Source organism: Acanthopagrus latus, chromosome 8, assembly GCF_904848185.1.
Source record: "Acanthopagrus latus isolate v.2019 chromosome 8, fAcaLat1.1, whole genome shotgun sequence".
Classification (NCBI taxonomy): Eukaryota; Metazoa; Chordata; class Actinopteri; order Spariformes; family Sparidae; genus Acanthopagrus; species Acanthopagrus latus.
In genome coordinates, this window is record NC_051046.1 from 24,724,610 (window position 1) to 24,747,210 (window position 22,601).

Genomic DNA, 22,601 nt, shown 5'->3' on the forward strand with positions numbered 1-22,601 from the left:
TTGCCTACAACAACTCCCCCTTTTTCTCTTGTTGTCCTTCACATACATACATATAACATATATCTGTGTCCACAACACATATGCACATACATGAAACAATAACAACAACATCAACACCAGCACCACCACCCAGTAGACACATACCTTCCAGTCTGGTGGGAGTTGGGCTCCAAATCCCAGAGCAGGAAACATTTTGTCGCTGAGGAGGAAACCATGACAACAGATTGGAACGTTAGTTAAACCTTTTTTTTTTCCTCCATCCAAATTCAACAAGCTGGATTTAGACAGCAGTGGGAATCCAGTTACCTGTTTAACAAGGATGTTTACAGAGCAACATGCTGTGAGCTAGTAGAAAATTAAAGCATTATCATGAAATAGCTTCTCACTGAAAGAAGAAGCCCCCCTTTTTCTGAGGGTATTGTCTTTTTGACTTATAGTGATTTCCATGACACTAAATAATTGTTAAGAGAGAGGAGTTAAGTTAAATGATCTCAAGAATGGCATTCAAATGTATGTGGTATATTTGGTGTTCAGTATGTTTCAGTGACACAAACTTTACTCTGAAAATCTTTCAAATATAAAATAGATGGCTGTGTGTGTTGCTGTGCACCGCTGACACCCATGTTAAAGCTTTATACAGTGGTAATGGGTAGATGGGATTAAGGTGTATATTAGGGTGATTTTTACATTTTAGTTTAAAAAAACGATTAACTAGTTTAAATTTTGGCCAAATCCCGTAGTGATGTTCATGGAAATGATAGAGGAGAAACCATTTCTCTCACTGTTAACTTCATTTCCACTGCTGAATGAATTCACTTTGGTGTTTGTAGAGACACTGTAAGACAAATCATTGTCTTTCTCATGTGGTCCATCTAGAGCTATCAGTTGATGTGATCTTTTCAATTTAAAAAAACAAACACTCAAACAACAACCCAACCTACCTCACCACTTAATGTTCTATTTGAAAATAAATGCAGATTATAACATTTGCCCATCCAGCACAGCAACAACCAAGAAGCATCAGACACTTACGTATCATAGTCCTGTATGATTTGTCCCACTGCTAAAATGGCAGCAAGGTACTCGTTGCTGCCCAGTGGGTTAATGTAGTGAAGGGAGGACGGCTCTCGAGGGTTCCCATTAGATGCTGTGAAGTCTATACCAACCTATGGTGAAATAGAAAAGGCAAAAATTCAAGGTAAGCTGAGGAACCTGCAATGTTGTTAAGCTTTGTATGCATATAAGCTATACTTGCATCATATTAGTGGTTTTCCTGCACGTTTGGTACAGACAGTTGCTTTATTATTGTTAACATTTTCAAGAAGAACACCTTGATAACTCATTGAAAACATAAATTGACTGTTGAGGCCTAATAAGATAACAAAATACAAGGTTCACACATGACATGTTTGTCTGTATTTCTGCCATTCAGTGACATTACACAATGTGAAGTGCAGGTCTAAAGGGAAAAGAGATAAAAATTGAGTTGCTGTTAAGTTTTGAAAACAGCCTCTGAGCTGGAGCATCTTGTTACTGAGAACGGGAGCATCAACAATCTGATTTTTAAGATGATAAACTCATCACATGTGAGCCAATTTATATGATTTGATGGATAATGTGATTAATTTTTCAGCTTCATAACGCAGCTGAACACTGCTTTTTTGTATCACAAAAATTGAGAGCTGATATGTGAATAATCCTAATTAATTAAATATTTTAAACTAAAATTATTAACATTATATATTTCATATATGAAATTACAACATGAAATTCATCTTGCAAGGAATTCATTTGTATGTTGTCATTCTTGGACATACAAGGTTTTCAACTGAGGACAGGTAAAAGAAATACTCTAGCACAGCCGTGTCTAAAAAAGACATAATGGCCCTGAAGCCACAGAGGCATATTTTTAACACAGATGACCACAGGGTGACATTGTGATGACATACAGTATATACAAATATGAGCACACAGATGCTTTGAACACATGTACCCAAAGTACAAAGGCACACACACACACAGGCAGAGACACACAGCCTCACATAATATGAGATTAAGAGTGACAAGCTTTTCCTCAGGCTGTGAAGAGTGGTTTGTGCGCTGACAAGAATCCGATGCAGAAACTCCACCTCCCTCCTATCAGCTTAAAGACAGTGCAAACCATCGTCTTTTTTCTCTCTTTGTCTGCACTGTTATAAGACAACAATGGCCTGGATCAATGGGGACAATGACCCTGGGAAGAGAAACATGTAGAAGCGCAAAGGTGGCGGATGTGTGAGTACAATAGATAAAATTGGGCAAATGAGGGTAGGAAGAGACAGGATGGAGCATGAAGCTCAGCAGGAGCGGTCGGAGTGACGGACACAGAGATGCATGGTGACAGAATTAGGGTGCTGTTGGGTATTTTGTATCTGTGTGAGCATGTGTGTCCTGGAATAACGTGTGAAAAAAAAACAATACAGCATACCACTCTAGGTTCAGGGCACCAAGTGAACAAATCTTTCCCCCTGTGATCACAGTTCATTTCTGGAAATTGAACAATGTAATGGCGTAAAGGAGAGCTGATTATTTTGTCATGAACCTTTAGAGCAAAGTTAAAACTAAGGAGCAGTTGGAAAGTTATATCTTACAGAAGAAATTAATCATTTATTACAAAGAAAATTAACAGCAACTATTTTGATAATCATTTTTATTTTTTTAAGAAAGGAATTACCAAAATTGATTGAGCCAGGTTCATATATGGGCATTTTTGTTGCATTTCTATGTCTTACATCATAGTAAGTTTAATACTTTAAAGTTCAGTTGGGTTTTTGGACTGTTGGTCAACAAAACAAAACATTTTAATGATGCCCCCTTTGTCATGTAATGGGCATTTTTTGCTGTTTTCTTGAGATTTACAAACAAAATGATTAACTGATTAATCAATATAATAATTTGTATATTTATGGTATGGAAAACAATTGTTTGCATCCCTACAGTAAAAAAAGGTTTATCACAACACAAGGTATGTTGAACAGGATTGGTTTCCTTTTTAAACATGTTTCAATGCTGGTTGCTCAGTCACAGATTTTTCTTCATACTCAAACTGCAGCTCTTTTCCAAAGAAGCTTCGTACTGTGTATTTTCACAACTTTGACCACAGTGGTGTAACAGTGACATTACTCACTGAATTAATGTAATTCCAATGGAATCGCTCAAATCAATGGTTTCACATGCTGCAACAAAGTCAATTTGTGCGGAACCATGGTGTGTAACTATAGTGATCTTCAAGCATTCAAATTCACACAAATGACAACAGACAGTCAGTCAGATCAAGAGTGTTTTAAGTCCAAACCAACCTTGGGCTATTTTTAGATTCAGGCCAAATTCTGACATATTGGTTGTCATTTGTTGTGCAGTTTGAGGACGGTGTTAATCTTGTTTGAACAAACTTCATTGGCATTCAATGGAAAGTCTGTGTACAATAAAACCTGGGCATGCTATGTCAATAGTCAGTAAGCAGCCACATTGTTAAAGGTCATTTGATCCCTGCTGTGTGAGCATAAAATGTTTTGGTCGTGCAGAGAGTCTGATTAAAACTTGCAGTATAAGTGAGCACAACATGCAAGATTGATATGCACAGTGTCTTCCTTACTAACTAACTAACGTAACTGCAAACTTTCTTGCCAGTGCAGCAGAACAGCAGAATAAGCAGGGAGCTATTTTGATGAATCAGAAGCAACGCTGACAGAGCTTCTTCATATCATTTTGCTACAACCAATGGTGGCCACAGCATAAGACAAAGTAATATTGTGTCTCCAAAATTCCATCTCCCTTTTGTGTGACCTGACAGTAAACCCCAAAACTCTCCCTGTAGGACTACTAAGGACAAAGCCTTCTTAAGCACACAACCCACCGTCCGTGAAGAGTACTCCAAACTGCCACATCTTTCCTATCAAGATGCTTCGTGCCATAGCTGTGACTATGTCCCCTCTGAAGCTATTACACCAACCACTTTCACTCCCCAGCCAACAGGCTCTCAGCTTCAAACAGCACTCCTAGCCTTGGATTCAGAAAGCAGGCCTGGGCATCCCTGCTCTAGTTGAGAAGAAGTTGAAGTCTTCTTGAACTACTCACTGGAATGACAGTTTTGATTTTTATTTTTTGACAATTTGATCTACTGAAAATGGCATTGATGTTTTGCCTTTACCTCAGTAATAAGTGATAACTGCCTTAGGACCTTTTTTCAGATCTACATCTGCTGTTGTTCATGGCCTGTGAACATTAACACCTGTGTATATGTGTTGATGTGCATGGGTGGCTATCATGCTGAAAAGCACTTGGCATACCTATACTAAAGGGAATACAAATGCAATGCAATGCAATGCAAAATCAAGTTTGAGTAAATTGTGGCTCTATGGTGATTGGCTGTATTCCTAAGGAGCGTTTGTATATGAAGATAACATACAAAGTCATTGCAAGGACGTGTGTGGGGATGACATGATGCTGCAGGGGGTGTGAGGCCTCTGCTCAGCTGCTGGATGAGAGAGTCAGGTGCAAAGACATTCTGGAGGAATAAACACCTGAGGTCACATTGGATTCCGCTCTGATCTGGAGCTGTTCACCTTCAGCATAGAGAGCTCTTACCTTAAAATTAAGGGATTAATAAATGGGATTATGCCCAATTTGGCTCAGTTTACAGAGCAAGCACCGCATATACAGATTTGCCATAGATATAGATACAGATATAGATACAGATATATATGTGACTTTGACTATGCTGACTGCTGTCTGGAGCTGCATTCAGAGAGAAAGCATAATCTCCATCCATTTAAAATGTTAATGTGGAGCTCTTTACTTTGGACACTTTCAAAAACCAAATAAAATAAATCTAATTTGGCAAACATGTTTTTGTCCATTTCCTCTCGATCCATAACAACTAACTGTGTGCATGCTTGGACTACGTGCAACTAGAAATGTAGGAAAGTGTATTTTGCATTTTCTCTTGCCGTTTAAATCACTGATGTTCATTTTTCAGCTCTGATATACCTCCATATTATCTTACTAGGACCCTAAAAATATGTACACCCAAACTGACGGGTTGATTGCACGAGGTCATCCAAAAAACTATTACCCCATTTCTCCTCCAGTGCCCTCTCTAGTGACATTTTGAGCTTAATGGCAGCAAATTTGATGCCAGTGGAAGACAAGATTCTATTATTTTTCGCACAAAGCTATCAGTAATTTTTAACACATGGGTAGACAAAACACAATATGACAAAAACATAGTTTCAACAAGCGAGTGCACAGTACTAGAATGAATAGGAGGCGACAGAGCTGCATCTCATTACTTTATATTTCAGAGCAGTAATGTGGCAGAAAACGTCTGTGGCTGCATTAAATTAGAGGGATTCCACTACCGCCAAATTACTGTCAAATCACTGAGACAGTGACATTCACATTGGAGTTTTCTCAGCTGTGCCTTATTGAGGATCAGCCAATTCTCACGCCAGGACCTCTCAGACTCATTTGCAGTTACACAGCCAGAGAGATGGATGGAGGGGAAGTTGGATGGATGAGTGTGTGCGAACATCTCCTGGAGTTATTCTCTGTCTCCCTCTGAGGTGTTCCCAGAGATAACCAGGAGCTGCTGTTCACTGCCAGACTTTTACTACAGGAACGGCTGTTTTTGGCTGATATTTGTTGTAGTGTAGTTTTGTGTGCCGTTTCCCTCATAACAACTTTTATCCAACACATAACAGCCTGTGTCTGTTTTTAAAACAAAACCATTACAATTCAGTAATTCCAAGCATCTGTTGGTGGTCAGCTCATAGTTGCTTTAGTCATAGTAATATGACAGGACCAGGCTAACACCACAATAGTCATAAACACCTTGCAGTGGCTCAGAAATAATAAATCCTCTCTTACATGGTAAAAAAAAATGTGGAGAAAATTAGTTTTATTGACAGTGGCTCATGGCACTGATGAAAAAAGACGATGTAGGAGTGACTGCAATTAATTTGTGAGTGAAAATCCAACCCACACAAGCGACAGTTTAAAAAATGGTGCAACTCAATGAGATTTTTTTTCCCCCACCCACGAAATGCCCATATCTTTCAAGCCCTACACCTACAGCTTTGTAATTCAATTTGAGTCTCAAACAAAGATAATCTCAATCATTATGAGATCATGAGGGCTGTTTTTTAAAACTCTGGAAATCTTCCCCAGAACTATAAAAGACATTATACAATAGTTTTTACAAGCTTAGTAACACTAACCTTGAAGAGTACATTGACCCCCATGTATAAAATCAACAGAGTGCCCCTGTAAGAATCTTTTTTAGGCTCTGAATATTAACTGGAGAATCTACAGCGGATGTATTCAGTTATAATCATCATTGATGTGATGATAAATATGTTGTGATAACATTGCATGAGTAACAGTTTTACTCTCGCAAAGACCGAAAATAAAAAAAAAATAGTGTACAGAAATGTACCATCAGCCATCAGGATTGGGAAGAGGAAACAGGATTTAATATTTTGCGAGTGTCACATGGCCTCACTTCACTGAGTAACATGATAAAGCCCTGAGACCTGATGACATTTAACAGCATTGCACACTTCAGTGAGGAGCAGGCAGGAACTAAAAAACAGTGATGTACATGATACAAGATGCTTGTCTCAGCTCTGACTCATGTAAAGTTTGTTTTCTCCTTGAATCCACAGGGACACGAGTAGTACAAAGCTTTGAATGATATCAAACATCACATATGAATAACAGCGTAATTCAGCTGAATTGAGTCTTTCACAAACAGTACATCAGCAGTAGTGGGCTGTCTTTTTGTGTCAGAGTGTGTAACAGAGAAACGCTGCTCTTGCCTCTAGCTCACACTGCCTGGTGGACTTTCCCTTCCCGGAGATTAGGATTAGAGCAGTACTAAGTCTGATTGAACACTGCAGAACAGCTCATACTGCATGTGTATGTATGTGTGTGTGTGTGTGTGTGTGTGTGTGTACACGTGTGCGCGTGTGTGTGCGCATGTGTGTTTGTGCGTGTGTGTGCAAAAACTGCACGCATAAGTGGCAGTGTATATGTGAGGAGAAGATGTCATCGTTGATTGAGTGTGAGATTATATGTGCTTATGCATGTCTAACTCATTCAGAGTGCGTAAGAAGGGAAGGTGTGTTTTTTAAGATACTGAATGTGCGGCTGCATACCTACAGCATAAGTGATGCTCCGAGTGCTGAGATATGTGCAACAAAACGTCTGTATGGAGAAGATACTGTGTGTGGATTTGTGTATGCTGGTGCGTGTGTGTCACGGCCATGGTTTGGGAGTTTGTATGTAAATCGTGTGACGAGGATATCATATGTTTGTGCTCACATGTGTGTATGTAAATGAGTTTGTAAGCTGTTGAGAGGAAGTATCTGTGTTAAGACAGTATTAGGTGTGTGTGTGTGTGTGCATCAGTGACAGAGCTGCAGGTCTGTGACAAAAGGCAAAAGATTAGGAGGGAGCGGCGAGGATTTAAGAGTTCCCATTCCGCCGTAAATTTGCTCATCTCACCCCCATGAGAACAGGCAAGTGTTCAGTGAAATTCTGCTCATTATAAAACAAGCAACCAAGGCGTTGAGAGAGGAAATCGATCAATCAATAACCAATCAAAGCACCCATGTTCCTACAAATTCTACAAATTGTGATCTTTCTATTAACACTGTATGTTGGATGTTTCAGCAATATCCACATTCAAACTAAGAAGTACACTCAGAAGTATTTCCACAGCTGAGAGCTGCCCAACTCTGTCCAGCCTTTTTCTAAGGCACTCCAATGCTGGCTAATGATGAGGGGGGAGTGTTTCTCATTCACCTCATCATCCAAAAGAGAGCTGGCTGGATGTAAAGTGTCCTAATGCCCGTAAACTAATCCTATCACCACTGCACAAGTGAAAGCTCTCCACTCTGGTTTTAACTAGTCATCAAGAGCTGACCAGAGCATAGACGAGAGGAATTAAGTGCTACATCAGCTATTCAGCGATGAAGTGGGAGCTAAATTGCAGCTGACTGATAATGTGTCCTATCTAGATCTACATTTGGGTGCAATTAACTGTGCTAAACCCTGCCCACATTGATCAGTCTTACTATGCCTGTCAAGCTTTACATTTTAGCACAGTACATACAGTTTACAATAATAATGGAGCATATCTCTCAAAAATCTTGCAGCATTTAAAACTGGTCAGTGTCTTCAAATTGACAAAAGAAGCTTCTCATTTCTAGACAGAAAATATAAATTTTGCCGAGTGAAAATAAGATCTGTCACAAGCAGAACTCTTCAGCTGTAGCTGACTAGCTAGATAGGCTAACATGAGCTCCAAGACACTGCTCGTAGAAGGTGGCTTTTTAAGCTTACCTGGTGACTCACTTTAAAACAAGAAAGAGGGGTCATCTTCATCAGTTACAAATTAATGTACAACATATGGAAATAAAAGACTATGTTGTACTTGTTTATTGGTGAGGTTGTTAGTCCCATTCTAAGATTGACAAGGAAAAATGTTACATCAAAATGTTACCTGTTTGGCTACTTATGTTCCTATTTGACAAACAGTTTGTTTTCACTTAAAATCTAACAATAACTGATTTATTGGCCACTTGGGAGCCACGGAAACAATTTGTGTTGACATAACTGTTGATATATTTTTGCTTTTAAAAGCAAGTCCATATTATATATATTCGCTCTCATTTAGCTCCATTGTCACTGAGTAAGTAGCCCACAGTTGTTTTTAGAGCTTTTTCTGTAAAAACAGCTGCCTCCTGCAGCTGAAAATGACACTATGAGATTGGTGAAAATTAACAAATACAATAACGCTCTGTGATGCTCGAGATTTAGATGATGACTCTGTATTACTTTGAGTGACATCTAGCACACTGTGACAGTGTTCCACATTAACATTTGAAATAAATTGTGACTTGTTAGAAGGGAAAACGCTTTCAGGATGTACCATGTGCACTGCTCCAAATTGTGGATCCAAAGCTTGACTGACCTGCCTGCTGCTAAACTGTAATTGGATGATCACTGTTGGATTGGTCAGATGTTTTTGTTTGTTTACATCACTCATCTGGATTGTCAAAAATAACTTTCATTTTCAAAATAGTCAAGTCAAACAACTGATAAAAGAATAAACATCAAATTTTCTTGCTTAGCTGTAAATGTATTGTCAACACGTAAAGCAATACTACTTTGAACAGACGATGCATGATGAGGATTCCATCTTCTTTACTGATAAGAAAATGCATTGATAGACTCTTCTTTAATGCTCATTTTCACACTACTGTAGTTTTTTCTCTCCCTCATTCATTCATTGTGGTGCAAACATTGTCATCAACAGCACAATGCGTCACTATGGCAACACTACCATGCTCTTTGCTTTAAAGCCTAGTTCCTAACAATAAGATGGGTGAAAAAAACAAGTGACGGTGAATACTGTCATCATCTTTGTGTGTGTGTGTGTGTGTGTGTGTGTGTGCTCCTTAACAATGCCCTGAATTTAACAGAATAGCGGCTATCTCCCCCCAGGAGATGTACAGAACATCCTGTGACGCTGGCAGCATGTCTGCGCCAGAACAAGTAAAGTCACCTCAGCACAACAACTCTCTGGTGCTTGACCAAGACCTTGAGCTAGAAATATATGACCCACAATCACAGCTTCTACCTTCTTCAACAAGATCAAGAAGGGTTCAGGTGCAACGTGCAAGATGCTACAAAGGACACTTATGTAAAGTTGTTTTCAGTACAGCAGTGAGGCACCATTTATTTTTTCCAAAGACAATGGAAACAATTATTAACTTTAAAGATCACCAGAAGAAATGTGTGCTGTAGTCTGAAATGTTGTTCAACCAAAATCAAAGGTTCAAATGATTACAACACGCTGAATACATTTTGAAATTTAAGACATTTTTTTCCTTTGGCTTTTTTGAATCCGCTGATCATTCAGTGACTATGGTGCAGCGTTAACATGATGTTATAGTATTGTGATATGATCGAGGGGACATTCCTGTGTCTCTGTGCTGAATATATTTGAGTTCAGATCAGCTCAGTTACAGTTTTGTATTGTTAACTTGGTCCAAGTGACTGACAGTACAGTCAGAATTCAGTGCTGTTCACCATATCACAGTGAGATAACATTATGCTTCTGCACCCACACAGATGCAAGGGTCCACAGACATCCTCTTATCTGCAAGCACAATGTCATGACCGTGATGGTACATGCTGACCCGAAGCACACACCCAATAGTTCTGTCACCCAGTATTCTGTCAGTTCTGTCACTTAAGTATTAAGTAACTTGTTTTACTAAACATTAGAACAACTCATGGATTCAATACATTCTGAGAGCACAAATGCAATGACAAAAATGTCACTATAAGATGGTGCCCAGGTGTCTAATCTCAGCGCACACTTTTAGGGAAATGCTACAAATTCAAGCATGTTACAAACTACATTATCTGTACTGTGCTACATCTGGAGCCCAGTTCTGGCTCACAAAGCTGGGAAATTGTTGGAGAGATACAGAAGTAAGAAAAAAGTAGCAATGTGTACGTGCCTATGTACAGCTGCAACAAAGTGAGTGTGTCCTCACTCATTGTATATGCACCATATGTGTGTCTTTGCATTTTTGTAAGTGTGCATTTGGTTTCAGAAATTGTGTAACTGTGTGTGTGTGTGTGTGTGTTTTGCAGTGAGTCAGTCTGAACTGCCCTGAGAATCATCAGCAGGGCAGCTATATTTGTTGGACAAAACAGCCCGGATGATAATAAAAACATCTCAATGTGTGAGAGAGTGTGTCCGTGAGATGGGCTATTATAAAACAGGACTCATTCTCAGTTACACACAAAGGTGTGACATCACCAGTGGCGCACAAGAGTTTCTCCAAACAAGAGACAAAAATAGACTTTGATATTTCTCTGTATCGCTACCGCCCTCTGGTACAATCTCCCTTTCTCTTTCTTTACCTTTTTCTCTTTCTGTGTCTTACACCCATTTTAAAACATCAAATCTGGTATTCGATTCTTTTCCTGCTTTCTTTTTGTGCTCCTCTTTTCACAATTCAACAAAAGTACCGACATTTCAATGTCTGACAAAACCCCATTACTCCCCCCCGTGTCTCAGCACCTTGTCCCTGTCCCTCACACTTTTTCTTTCTCTATGTAAATGATCGCAATCCAGCTGTAGCCCCAGAGGATGACAATAGAGAATATGAATGTTTTCCATCTTTTTTCAAGAGTAAACACATGCAGAGACATGTATCTCATTATCACATCATTGCAGAGGCAGAGAAACAGGCTAATATTGTACTCACTGTAAACATGAGCTGGCATCCTCCCAATATGTAATCCAGAAAAGTGTAGTCTCTTGTAATCTAAAGAATTAAAAATCAGATGACAACATCAGCAAACAGTTCAGAAAAATAATTAGAACCAGCAAGAAAAGAGGAGAGTCATATCAGTTAAATCACTGATTTACATCAGATAAAAACACAGGCTGTTATGTTTTTATTTAAGGTCAAGTGTCTGTTCTGAAGCATTTCTTGTTTTGCTAATTCTTACACTACAGTCAGTGTAGCAATCAACCTATGTAAGCACAGCACACTGTAAAAATAAATAATTAACTCATAAGCAGAACACTAAAGTTTTGACAAAACAGCCCATGTTCCTCTGACTCAAGGTGCCACCAATGGAGAAGCAATTATTAGCATGTTTGAACACCATTTCCACTCCAATTACAATGAATATTTAGCATGGATTTTGCTGTCATTAGTCTAATCCCCGCTGGCAGCCAACAAATATAATGACTGTATTAACAGTTTTGTGCATGTGCTGGATATGTGTGTGTGTGTGTGTGTGTGTGTGTGTGTGTGTGTGTGTGTGTGTGTGTGTGTGTGTGTGAGTGTATGTGCACAAGTCAGTACAAAGGCTAGTCCATGACTGTGTGCATGAAAAGAGGAAGAAGGGAAAGAATCAATTATGAAAGCTTGTCATCATATGCACACAGCTTTAATGTCATTCCAATAGACATGTAAAGACTCAGTGTTCCAGCTTAATGTGTCCTCTGTGGGTCTCAAAGCTGCCGCGCTAATTAGCTCTTCAGAGGGAGTTACGAACGCCCAGTACGAACTGTGTCAGCTGATCAAAACCACAATGGTTTAATCAAATGTTTTGTTGAGTCGAGTGCAAGATGGGTCATTCTGTGGTGACAAGACGAGAGGATGGACTGAATGATTTGTTAATATATAGATTCTGTTAGTTATTTGTGTTCCATTAGCTCAGAATTTTAATGACTGTAAGTCATTATATCGATATTTGAAATGGAAAATTCACCTTAAACAGACGACAAAGATTTATTATCAATTAACAGGAAATTAATCCGCAACTATTTTGAAAATTCAGATAGCCATTACATTTTTTTTTTCAAGCAGAAGCACCAAGAATTTGCTGCTTCCAGCTCATAAATGTGAGGATTTGCTGCTGAATATCTCTGACTGTTGCTCAAACAAAACAAGAGATTTGAAAACGTCACCTTTAGTTCTAGTTTTGAGACAGTGAGAAAGACATCTTTCACAGTTTTAAAACATATTACAGACAAAACAAATATCCAAAGATTTTAGACAACAATCACCAGTTATAAATAAATGTTAACTGCAAACCAAACTGGACCAAAAAAATTGCCCTGCAGGCTGAGCTCACAGATAATTATATCCCAACTCCGTTTCTCTGTGCAGCTATATGCCTCTTGAATTAAGTCAATTAAATTTAAGACTGTAATCATTACTTTAAAAAAAAGAATGCAGACAGCCTTTGTCAGTTAGCATTTTCATTTTTAAAATGTTAGCCAAAGCAACATAATGAGATAACATCAGGTCTATGTTTCTGAAAGTGTGTTTTGGAAACTTCTGCATGAGTGATTTAATGCAACTTCAAGATTTATGCATGAGGTATTGTTTGCATACAGCAGGACATGATGAAAACTGGTTCATTCTGAAATCTATGAGAGGAAAGAACTTTCAGTGTTATTTTAAAACCTAAATCAAGAGCCAGTGAAAAAAACAGATTACCCTAATACCTTAACTGAGGATTCTGTAGCAGTTAAATGTTTAACCATTATCATTATCTAAAAAAAAAAAAAAAAAGCCAAAAACAGTGATACCATCAGCCACAATTTTGATGCCACCAAAGATAAAGGTAGTGGAGAAAACAAGGATTTCACTGGAAAATGACACGACCAAAGCTTGCTCACTACGATCCATCCATCCATCCTTACCTTACATGACTTCACAATAATAATTCCAGAGTTTTTGTAATTCTTCTTTTTCTTCTGTTTCTTGGGGTTTATGCAGTCAAACTCCACCTGTGCAGAAAATCAGAAATGAAAAGACGACAAGCATTAATATCAGAAGAAGGTACACTGAGAGAAAAGTGGAAAGCAGGGTAATATAATGAGTAAAGTAGAGATAACATCAGAGTTGGAAAGAGTGAGCGTTGAGCAGGGGGGAATTGAAAAGACGACTGAGAGACTGTGACTTGGATCTGCATGTCTTCCACACACCGCCTACAGAAAGTACAGTTAATTGTTAACTATATTATTGGAAGTGGTACACAGTTGATATGGGACCTCACAAAAATACTTAAAAACAATTCATTTCTTAAGTCTCACCAACACACATTAGACAGAATGTGTTTGATCAAGAGAGACTTCACACACACACACACACACACACACACACACACACACACACACACACACACACACACACACACACACACACACACACACACCTAAACAGACTCACATGCCTTAAGTCAGCTGGTGATTCATATGACAGGTAGCTCTAAACGCCTTGTCGTGTTACTCTGGCTCAGCTAAAGGCTGTTTTACATCTCAAAAGCACCTCTCATGTTCTCATCTTTCTTTTCACAGTCACTCTCTCTCTCTCTCTGTCTCTCTCCCTCCATCCCCCATCTCTCCGTCCTGCCTGTCTTTTCCTCGCTTGTTATTTTGTGTTTCCCCCACACAACATTACCACACATTAAGGGACTCAGTGGGAGAACAAGTCATGAGGCTGCTTTGGCACATGCACACAGTCAGTTTCACAAATGAAAGCATGCACATTTGCTCACACGTAGATGCACATGCTAACACACACACAGAGCTACTAATGAATGAACAGTGTTCTGATGCATCTTCACATCTTTGGCAGGCAAGAAATGAAAAAGTGAAAAGAATAAATCTCAGTAGTATTTAGTCGTTATCAGCTCAGACTTAAGACCCAACCAGTCCTCAGTGGCCACAATGTGTGAAAATCGCAGCAATGCAAATCTGTGCATGATTGTTCTAGCTTCATTGTTGATAGATGCGAATGAATGCATTTAAACTGCAAATTAGCCAGTGCGGGGCAGAGTTGTTGGCAATTCAGAGTAGCAAAAAAGATAAAACAGAACTCTTGTCCAATGGCTGATTACAGAGCAGATTTTCACTCATTTTGTGCACGATCAGATAAATGCTGCTAGATTTTAAAAACAAATGGTTTCAAGTTTAAAATCAAACCAGTAACCTTCTGTTTGAAAATGATTTAGCAGCTGAAGAGCACATGCAACTGAATGATGTAATGGTTTAAATCCAGGTCACGACTGTCACTCTTCAACTTTCCTCTCTGTCTCACATTTATCTTTTATGTCTGTTGCATAATATAAACAAACGTGTTACGCCAAAACATTTTTAATCAATTGACATACAAAGTTCTAGCTAATATTCAGCTAAGAATTGGCTGGAACTGGCGGATGGAATAACTGAAGTCTGTAACCACACAAGCAGCTCATTACACACCAAGACAGAAGAAGGTTGGGTGGATATGAAAAACTGCAATAACCTTAGGCCATGTCCACACGCACCAAAACAATCTTTTTTTCCCCTTAGCATCCTTTCAAGAATATTTGAGTTCAAACTGATCCACTGAAAACAACTCAACACGCTGTAGTTCATATTCCAGGCCTATAGGTGGTGCTTGAAATTCACCAAAAATGGAGAAAAAGAGATGGAACATGCACAAAAAGCTTGCGCAATGTATACAAACAGACAGTAGGAGAAACCGAACACAACAAGAAGACAAAAATGGCTAGTTGTTTGTCCATAATCCTTTTTTGCTCAGCGTAGTGGCATAGCGGCATAATATTTTGCCCTAGTAACCCTGATAGGCTCTTTTAGATCACGAACACAAGCAGTAGTACGCCGTTGTTGTTATTGTTGTGAGACATCGCGGGGTTAAGAGGTCGAAGGCTAGAGGCTGAGGGGTGGGGCGATCATCGATACGCAAAGTATGCAGATTCGCTGTCCACGCGAGAACGCTAGGGCGGTGTTTTCGGATTTTTCCACCCTGAGACCAGGTTTTTAAAAAGTGCATTTACAGGGGCTGTGTTTACAGGATCCATGTGGACGGTTGGCCAAAACAATGCAAAACATGTGCATTTACACACAGAAGCGTTTCCACGTGGATGGCCCCTTAATATACCAAACGTGTGGCTTGGTGGTGGTGCAAATGATTTATAGGATGTGTCACAGTTACGGTGTCAGCCGGCAAGCAATGAATTCTGGCGGCTGCTTCAAGCATGTCGTTGCTTACTGCACGTTTGCATAATATTGACACTCAGGCTACTTTATGCAAATCAGGGACATCCAGCACAACTTGCAGCCTCTGGAAACTCTTGAGAAACTTTTAAAACTAACTGCTTTCAAGTAAACATTCTTACAGATTTATCAACTGCATGGCTTGATTCACATTTCGGTGAACTATTTTTCTAATATAAGACAAAGTTTCCAAGCAAACCACTATGTTGGGCTGATTTTAAATCACAGAGCAGACAGCAAAAGAGCAGTGTTTATCCTGTAAGATGCAGCCAAGAGATATCTTGGTTGTGTTAGCATGTTACCATGCTGACCCTAGCTGATGTAACATTTAGAATGTTAGCCTGCTAACGTGTAAATCCAGGGCCCCAGGAGGAGCGCCAGGCTCTGAAGCCAGCTTCCATAGGAATGAATGGGGCTCTGTCTCCAAGGCTGTGTCCAGTAGTAATAAGTCCATCTGTACATCTTGCATGTAAGTGTACATACTAATGCTAAGTTTGTTAAGTGCGTCATAGTAAAGCTAAGCCTTCTGGGAACTGTTTTGTGAGCTTTCCTTTAAAACAGGATTTAGGAGTCTTGAGAGAGGTATCCTACTGGGTTTTCAAAGAACTGGGGTTAATGTTAACCTTTAAACTGTACTTATACCTAACTAAATGAAAGAACAGTGATAGTACAGAGCCTCACATTACAATCACAACTTTCAATTGAACTGACAAACACATACTTCATAACACTAACATTAAATATGTTTTACCTCCACTGAGTTCTGGGCTTCACTCATCTTGGTAACTGTGGTCTGAAACTCTCCTATGAAGTCGTGGCCTCCATCGTTATCATAGTCGTAACACAGGACCTGTCATTGTGTGGAAAATGTCCCATTATAACATGATCTTTTCCATGACATGGTTAGCATGTGTAGTTTCTGTTTTGAGACTCAAACAACCAGCTGTCCTCGTTTCTCTTTACTTGTCACACATGCACATATGATAATTTTCAGATTCAAATGACTAAATGACTGTAATCTTTTACAAAAAACAGTTTTCTTTTTCATTTTTTTATCAACGGTCACAATTTTTGGACTTGGAACACAGTGTTGCGCGACCACGCTTTCTGATTACTGCACAGCATTGAAAAAATGTGACGAAATGACTTTGATGCAATGCTATCCAGAGCACAAACTTGCCCTCTTTCCAATATCAATCTGTCTACTGCTAACACTAAATAATGTCCAAATTCAAATAACATACCATATGTGAAACTTCTGAAACTCTTAGCACTGACCTTGATGTTTCTGTCCACATCTCCATTGCAGAGAGAAATCAGTGGCACAGTGAAGGATTTCCACGATGGATCCAGAGTGTTCTTTATGACCTGAAGTCACAGACACAGAAATAGGCACAGTAGCAGATATATAATCCAGTTGTGGCTACAGTAGAATTATCTACACTTGGGGCTGTAATCGGTTTCATCCAGGCTACACTTACTGTTAAATTTACACCGTATGACCTGGTGCTGCTGCTGATGACAGCTCATGGTTGATGATAATGACAGTTAGTTGAAGGTGCTTTTAATCCCTGCCGATGACTCACCTCTGTCCTGTGCACCAGCATCCATTTGCCGTCTTCACCCTGTTTGTGAAACTCCAGGTATGGGTCTGACTTCCCAAAAAAGTCCTGCACACAACAAGAGACAGCTTGTTCTAAAGACCTTCGAGGATGGAACTTATTTTATTTTCATTCCCCCTCTTCTCCAACAAACTGCAAAAGGTGTATCACTTTACCAAACTTAAATTAAATTGCAGTGACCAAGAAAAGACACATCGCATTGCATCGGAGGTCTTTAGTTTGTTTATTTAACACATATATTAAAAGATACCCTGAGCTCCCACAGTCACTGTGCTTTGGATGTTTCACGGTTGTTTAACCAGAGGGTGCGCAGCAGGCACACGTCAGCATTAGTTCAAATCACAATTCAAGCTGTGCTGTTTCTGACCCCGCTTCATTCTCTCCTTGAAGAAGATAGCAGCTGATACAGCAAAGCATTGGTCATAAAAATCATAAATCTGGGATGATTTTCATTTCTAACTATTGGTGTTCGAGGCAGCCTATTAGTTGGTGGACAAAGGTGAACAGTGTGAAAACAGACACTTTAAATATTGTCTGTGTGGGCATTGCTTGTGTGTCATGAAGCAGTATGTGATGCTCTAATGCATTTTGAGCGTGCAAGCTTGCATTTGAATCCAGAATGTGTGTGTCTCTGTGTTTGTATACTTGTGTGTATGCGTGTGTGTGTGTGTATGCATGTGTGTGTGTGTGTGTGTGTGTGTGTGTGTGTGTGTGGGTCTAACTGCCTACCTTCTTATCCAGTTTTCGCCCACTCAAGGTCAAAGTGATGATTCTGTTGTCAGACAGCTCCTGAGCTGTTATCTAAAAAAAATTACAACACAACATTAACTGCTACAAAAAGACAAAAGCAGCAAGTAGGGCAGCAACAACCAGAGACATGAGTAAAACTAACAGCCTCAGTAACATCTTCACTGTCATTGTCAGCATCAACAATAGTAAACATTATACTAACAGCAAGTGCATCCACTTGGCCAACCACTGCAACCTGATGATATGGCACAGCGTGTGTGCATGTGTGTGTGTGTGTGTGTGTGTGTGTGTAAAGAGGAGAGACAGAGAGAAGAGTACTTTTAAAAGGCAGTACTGATTCTTACCATGATGGATCCTTTGCCTGCTGGCTTTCCATTGGCTAAGATCAACGGTCTGTGAAGTTTCTTATTAGACACAATCTAATGGACAATTTAAGAGGGACACACAGGACAGGAATTGTTTCAGAATCTGAGACAAAACACAAAACTAAATAAATACATATTTGAACCACTGAACATCTAGTGCTGGTCTCTTCCAGTCTAAAATACAGTTTGAACCCCATTCACCAGAAGAAGTTCATTCTAGTTTAATTTGAGTAGTTTGCACACCAACTTGTTCTTTTCTCTGACTGTTATTTTGTCTTCCTTACTACACCAGAAGTGGGAATGTGTGTGTATAGCTTGTCATCTGCGGCTTTTCCATTAAAGCATTAAACTTGGTACATATGCACAATCTATTTTCAGATATTGAGCCATCACAAATGTGACCATTTTACATTTTATGAGTGCTCTCTTTTTCAGGAACACCCTGATCACTTTCACACAGTTATCCATTCACACCTGAAAGCTGCTCAGTGTCAGATCTAACAGCCACTGGAGCTTTGGGGTTAAGGTGCCTTGTTCAAGGGCACCTCGGTGGTGGTAATAGGCAAATGGCAAGCCCCGCCAATCTAGGGATAGGATTAGGGTCAGGCTACCACTGCCCCACAAAAATATGACCTTAGCAACTTGAAGGTGCCAGGTGTGTGGCTGAGATACAAACTGAGGTTAGGTAAAATTGCAGACCATCTGTCAATGGGATAATACCTGCTGCAACGTGAATAGTGCAATGTAACAGATGACATTATTAGAGAAGTTTGGTTAAACACGTTAACTATACCACGTATAATGTTGTACATTCCTTGTTCTGGTGTGATCTTGTCACTAGATGGTCTGTGTTAACATGTTAATGAGCATCGTGCCTGATGTGTCTTTAGTCTCCTTGTCACAAATATTTTTTTTTGGCCTTTATATGGCTTTATTGACAGAACGGCTGAAGAAACGACAGGAAACAGGACGAGAGAGTGGGGGAGTGACACGAAGCAAAGGGTCCCTTGCCGGGACTCAAACCCGGGACTTCGGCAGCGAGGACAAAGCCTCTGTACATGGGATGCCCGCCTACCTAGTGAGCTAAACAGCACCCCATCCTTGTCACACTAACAGAATTCCCCATCACCTCTTCACCTGAACAATTCATCAATTCATCATCAAAACATGGGGTGGACATCACTTTTTTTGGTCCACGAGATATGATGCAGAACAAATAGTTCAGTTATGGCAGAAGGTAAAATGGCCACAATGGTCACCATGTGGCATTTTTTGGATGGCTCCATCTCTGAAAATGTTCAGGGTCCCAAACTGCACTAGTGTACCAAGTTTCATGCTTTTATGAAATGGTAAATGAAGGAGAAAAGGAGAAATCGCTCCATACCACTCCCAGTGTGCAAATGAATTCTCCCAGGAAGTCATGTTCGTAGAGCTGCGTGGCACACTTGTCTTCATCAAACATGGCAAAGCGGAGCTTCTGGATCTCCTCAAAGTGGTAGTCCACCTGGAACTTCACTCCAAACACTGGGTTCAAGTTGTTCACTGCTGTTTCAGTGCGGCCAAGCTAAAAGACAAAAAAAGGAGAGACTTTTAAAACAAAAAAATGATTTACATGCATTTCAAGTGGACTGCAGTGTGATTTACTAAAAAGACACTCTACAGTGATCACAAATAAGAGTCAGTTTTTTTCAGTTTAAACTTTAAACATTAACCTGCTCAGGGACTGTGAATAAGAATGAACCATTTAACTCAGAGATACTCATTGTGTGGCTCGTGAGTCGCATGCACAAGCTTTAATTGGTGGCTCATATGGTAGCTTATAACAATATGGTAACACAGCCAATACATTTTTTTCAAATGTGCTACATAAATATACAGTGAACACGGCACTATAAAAACGCAAACATCTTCATTATATTTCTCCTTTCACCTTAATTAATGGTGTTTCCTAAAGGGGGCACTGTGAAACCTGGCAACGGAGCCTGCTTATGGCATTGTTTACACTGGACCACAGTGCACGCTTGCAGCCACGTTACGTTAGCTTTGCTAGCCAGCGTGAGATGCAGGCGCAAAAACTGATCAATTTCTATTTAAAAAAAGGGGCAAAAACCAGTACAAAAACCAGACCGACAGACACACAGCACTGTAATGAATAATGAGAAAAAAGAGTCTGAGGAAGCAGCAAATGAAAATCAACATGAAGAAAGTCAAGGACATGCATCCCAGCTTCCGCTCTTAATTGAAAATGTATTGGCTGTGTTGTTTCTTTTTCTGTGGGATGTCCAATTTAAATGTAGAAATGCATTGCACACATTTGCAAAGGTGACTTGGTATGTTGTAGTAAAAGTGGCTCTCCCCTTGATTTTGCTCTGCCAATGAGGCTCTTGTGAAAAAAATAGTGAGGATCACTGATTTAACTAAATAAAAGAGTTTATACACATTTTATACATATACATGCAAACGTGTAAACTGTACATCTTATCCTGATTGTGATTATATTCAAGATATTGCATTTACACGGAAAACCCGATTTAATCATACCATTATGCCAACAGGTAGGTGTCTGATTGTGTCAGTGAAGCTTGTTTCTGACTTCTCCACATCCAGCCTCTCTAATTCCTGTACCGACTCAAATGAAAATGATAATGAGGCCACCGTAGTCTTCACTTCACTGCATTTACCACTTTGCTGGATTGAGTTTCCCCACATTATCAACAGTAATGAAATACAAGAGCAAAAGCAATAACATGTTAAAAATAAAAATGATTTATTTTGTATTTATTTAAGGACAAATGCATGAGGAATGTATGAAAAGTGTGAAGAAATGAAGGTATGATAAATACAAATTAGTGGGCATATATGAGGAAATATTTTGGTATTCGTATTACCCTAACAACATGAAACTTACAGCTCCTATTTGGCTAGCAGATGTGTTTTAACAATTTGTACAAATACATTTTTACAAATAAAAGTTTACAATTTTCATGAGCACAGTGAGCACTGTAGGTCTCTACCATGGCCTGAGAAACAAGACTCAGAGTTTACAGGCATGCTTGTGGCTCTGTGAGGCCAGTACTTGTACTGCTGTGATTTGAGCTAAATGCTAATGTCTGCATGCTTACATGTTAACAAAGACAACAACAACAAAAGCAGGTACAGTTTTTTGCCATGTAATTACAAATTATTAGATCATTCTTTCATTCTGAGGAGGACATAAACATATGTCCCAGACTTTCTGATCGATCAATCTAGCGAGTTTAAGGCATTTCACTAAGCAGTGCGAGGGTGGCACAGTGGTTGGCACTACTCCTTCACATCAAGAAGGGTTTAATTCTCTGCCGGGGCAGAGAATTCCTGTGTGGAGTTTGCATGTCCTCCCTGTGCTTGCATGAGTTTCCTCTGGGTGCTCTGGGTGGTTTTCCATTGTCCGTCTTTTATGCTGGGCAAGTAAAGTTCAGCAGTTTCAAAGAGCAGCCTGCTACTGTCTGAAACAGGGTATGGTGAGAGTGCACTAGCAAGACTGACCCAAATGTAAAGCAAAGAGCTAAAAAAGACTAATAGGCTTAGTAAAGTTGCAGAGTTGTCTTCCTTAGATTTAAGCACTGTGACCTCTCACACAAGAGTAATTTGGTTCAGTGTTGAGTTCAGTGCTACTTTTCCCAGGTCAGTCCAGTTCTGAGGTATTACAGTGATCAGCTCTTATCACCCCCCACAACATAGCCCCGACAGCACACAGACAGTTCAGAGTGTGTGGGCGTCTGTTAGAGCACTGTGAGAGTCATGTTATTTGCTCTGGGTCCCTTAAAACCAGGTGGTTGGATGACTAATACTCACTTGCAGTGCTACTCTCCAGAGTGACTCACCCAGAGTACACTGCATAGTGTGTTTATCCACCATTAGATGAGGTCACTATATGCCACTTTTGAATTGGAGTGAATATAAAGGCATTTTTGAATGGTCATTGGACGGGTACATTGGAGATGGTTGCCATGAAAAGTCAACACCCTGGCACTGAATTACATCTCTCCTGCTAATTCACAGGCACAAAAACAAAGCACTTTACTTTGATGTCATATTTTATCACTGAGGTAACAAAATGTAGATTGGTTCTTCAGTGTTTGGACTTAGGTGTTACTAAATTCAAGTGAGCTGATTTAAACTAGTTCCCACAAGACTTAAGGGCAATCAGGTGTGAAAGATCTTGAAAATTATAGG

General features: G+C 39.6%; 1 protein-coding gene across 1 annotated transcript in view; it reads right to left on the minus strand.

The window, feature by feature from the left end:
- cpne2 (copine II) overlaps positions 1–22,601 on the minus strand; it is a 52,560-nt gene that overhangs the window by 17,494 nt on the left and 12,465 nt on the right. Inside the window, exons 3-12 of the mRNA XM_037108211.1 lie at positions 19,771–19,950; positions 18,366–18,440; positions 18,001–18,072; positions 17,236–17,319; positions 16,928–17,017; positions 16,401–16,499; positions 13,289–13,375; positions 11,331–11,390; positions 1,033–1,166; positions 145–199 (exon numbers count right to left, since the gene is read on the minus strand). Of these exons, the coding sequence (XP_036964106.1) occupies positions 145–199; positions 1,033–1,166; positions 11,331–11,390; positions 13,289–13,375; positions 16,401–16,499; positions 16,928–17,017; positions 17,236–17,319; positions 18,001–18,072; positions 18,366–18,440; positions 19,771–19,950 (936 nt within the window). The remainder of the gene's footprint in view (positions 1–144; positions 200–1,032; positions 1,167–11,330; positions 11,391–13,288; positions 13,376–16,400; positions 16,500–16,927; positions 17,018–17,235; positions 17,320–18,000; positions 18,073–18,365; positions 18,441–19,770; positions 19,951–22,601) is intronic.